This window comes from Condylostylus longicornis, unplaced genomic scaffold (genome assembly GCF_029603195.1).
Source record: "Condylostylus longicornis isolate FDR11 unplaced genomic scaffold, ASM2960319v2 ptg000005l, whole genome shotgun sequence".
NCBI lineage: Eukaryota > Metazoa > Arthropoda > Insecta > Diptera > Dolichopodidae > Condylostylus > Condylostylus longicornis.
The window spans coordinates 3,775,407-3,778,905 of NW_026577974.1; the positions used below are offsets into that span (position 1 = coordinate 3,775,407).

A 3,499-nucleotide genomic window follows, 5' to 3' on the forward strand; every position below is an offset into this window, starting at 1 on the left:
TTTTTCTTGCTTTTTGTTATTTATTTTGTTTTTTGTTTCTATTACAACTTTTTGTTTTCAATCCGCTAGAACTAAAGTAACTTTCAACGTTTTTGTTTTTTTTTCGCTATTTTTCTATTTTAACTTTTATGGCAACTTTTATAATATTATTAATAAGATCGTAAAAGCGGAAATAAATAATTTTTATATTATCGTATATGTATATAGAATTCAATAATTCACGTGATTATTTTCAATAAAAAAAACGTGTTAAAATACCAACAAAAAATAATAAAATGTAGAAAATTATTATTTTTATTATTTTTAGTTTGCCTTTTAGGGGTATATGTTGCCAGAACAGGATTTACGATGCAAGTTTAAACGCTAACAATATCTATTTATTGTTTTTATATATGTATGCCATATAGAACGTGGTGCATATTGTGAATTTTATGATCTTTTCAAAGTATGTGGTAATATTTGAAATGATTGTAATTTTTGAATTGTATGTAATATGCATGTAAAAAAATATTTGACAGATTTTTTAAAATATGTTGTTCTAGTAAATAAAAATTTTATGAAATTCATGAAATTTCGATAAAATTATTAATATAATATGCAAGAGATTTTTTATCATTTATTTTTGATTACAGCACAATAATTTAATTCAGTTTGTATTATTTTAAAAATTGTGAATTGTTTAGCGTACAATTCATGATATTATGGTCGTCTAGCTAAATGCGCATTTAATTTCAATTTAATTTATTTAGTACATATCGCCTAAATAAATAATAGGTCAAGTTGACGTTAGATTTTCATTTTGGTAAATGCTTTATGTTTAATATCGTACAAAAATATTTTACGATATATCAAAAAAAATTTATTCTGAATGAATTTAAAATTCTGTCAACAATGTCATTATATTGTATATTTTTAAGTAAACGGTTTGATATTATTTCTATAATAAATTTAATTTAAAGTTAATATTTAATTTTAGCAAATGAATTGTAACCTTCTACATTTTTAATAATAATTTTGGAATTAAATAAGATAAAATACATAGTGTGAATGTAAAAACTGATTTATGTTTAAAGGATTACATTGAAGATGCAGTACCTTCCATAATTAAATATAAGGAGTGCAGAACGTTTATATTTTGAATTTATTGAGGCGAATTTCGGTAACCATTTGGAAATAAAAGCTTTTGCAAGGATACATATATAAGACATTAGAGTATCCCCTAGTTATGTATTGGAAAAATGTGTACCTGCTTGGATTTTGAAGATATAATATTTTATTTACACTTAAATTTATAATGCAAAATTCATTTTTAGGTTCTTAAGAAACAAGACAAAAGTGGTTGCATTTTTATTGTAGTCGGAAACTTTTATGATTTGTTTCCACACGTTCTTATTATCATCTATTTATCTATTAGTCGATTAAAATTTTTTAATCATATTGAATATAGATTGGTTACTCCTGTTTAAAGAAATGACACGAAAAAAACTCATTATTTGTAGTTACATTCATTTTATCTTAAGAATCTATACTATATACTTCTTAAATAATTTTTATTATTTTATATATATATAAATTTCACCAGGATTAGATAACTAAAAACCTGGTACAATTATATTAAAATATTTTTGAATAAGCAAGAATATTACATATTTTATCCCCACTCCTTTAAGAATACACAACGCTATTGTTTAATAATATCGAATATGTTTTAAGCTTCTAATATTTAATAGAATCGCCAAATAAGATGTAAATTCAGTCAGTTTGAGATTTTATTGAGAATATTCAAATCAAAAGCGACACACCTTTTTTTTTTATTAATTTTATTTTCATTTATTAAATTGATAAAACTAATTCAAGTTCAAGATGAAATACTTATTAGTAGTTGTAGCAATTATAACTATTACATTGAGTTTTACAATTGCTGCACCTGCATATGATTATAATAAGCCATCTGATGAAATACAACCTGCATCAACACAAGGTATTCAAAGACCAAATATTAAAATTGAAAAATCTAAATCATATGAAACATCAGTGAATCCATTAGAAGGTAAAAAGTAAGTATCAATTTAAAAAATATAAAAATTAATTGTGTGGTTTTAATAATAAAATATTGGTTTGTTCAAATTTAGTACGTTTTAGAAATAAAAAAGTGCCAAATTGTTTAATATTGAAGATCTAAATGGCATTTATGGCTTTTCATTTTACTTATGTAAAAATTACTAATTATTAACAATCATAGTAATTAGAAATAATAAAATTTTTTGATTGTCTTAATGTTATTATTTAAATTGTTCGCAACACGCATTAAAAAATTTTCATCGATTAATAAGAATTATTTCAGTAGCTAAAAAAAATTATTTTATAAGCAAAAAATTTACTGAATTCATGTTTTCTTCACAAGTGACAAGTGGGTTTGTATGCAAGTGTTGCTAAGTGCGAATACTCATTTTCTATATTTTTTAAACAAATCTAACTATACATTATGTTTTAGTCTTCTTATAATAAACCTTATCCATTAAGTAAAAAACAATACTTTTTTCTAATTTTAGTTATGAATTTATACAAGCTGATTGCCAAAATTTAGGTGATGATGTACAAAATATTGGTAATAAACAAATTAAAATTCATAAAATTGGTTGCGTTTATCCTGGTGATGGACCAATAAATCCAGAAGTTCTTCAAGCAGTAAATGATCATTTCCGCACTAGAATTGCACAATATGCCAATTAAGGATATAATGAAGAAATTAAAATATTTTAGCCGTCAAAGTTAGTTACACCTTTTAATATTGCGAATTATTAATAGGAGTACTTCCAAATTGCTAATTCGGTGGCTAATTTATCTTATTTTTTTTTAAAACAACTATATACATAAACGTGTGGTTTTGTATATATGTATATACTATACTTGCATATAAATTGTATAATATGCACTTAATTTGTTATAATTGTAAATTTTTTGTTTTGTTTGACGAGTTTGTTTTTGTTTTTTAAGAAATTTTTGTCAAAATTGAATATTCTTAAATTTTTTCGAAATTAATATAAATGTACTATTGTACGAAATTAATATAAATGTATAGTGTTTGCAGCTTCGAAAAGTTAATTTAATGAAAAATAAATTTGATTATTATTAACGAAAATTGCTGTAGAATGCGTTTTTATTTCAATATAAACTAAGAATTTAATATGAAATATAAAAATAAATTCTTTTCTATTTTTTTTAGAAAAAGTTTAATACAATTTCAAATTTTATGGGAAATTCTGATGTTTGAAACAATTGTAAATTTCGATAATTATAATTTGATTTTATAGGAATGGAAAATTAATATACTAAAAAAAATTATAGGTGCCTCATGAACACAATATTTTTAAAATTTTCAAAGAAAAAATCTAAATTTTAATTACAAAATCAAAAAATTTAAATTTAATCAAAATTCATTACCACTTTATACAATTTTTAATATGTATATAAAGTAGCGACATCAAACGGGTAATAG

General features: G+C 22.3%; 1 protein-coding gene across 1 annotated transcript; it reads left to right on the forward strand.

The window, feature by feature from the left end:
* Nucleotides 1-1,772: 1,772 nt before the first annotated feature.
* LOC129616239 (uncharacterized) lies at nt 1,773-3,084 on the forward strand. The gene is made up of 2 exons (XM_055531780.1): nt 1,773-2,057; nt 2,553-3,084. The coding sequence occupies exons 1-2, from the start codon at nt 1,864-1,866 to the stop codon at nt 2,731-2,733; spliced, it is 375 nt and encodes a 124-aa protein (XP_055387755.1). The 5' UTR covers nt 1,773-1,863; the 3' UTR covers nt 2,734-3,084.
* Nucleotides 3,085-3,499: the final 415 nt, after the last annotated feature.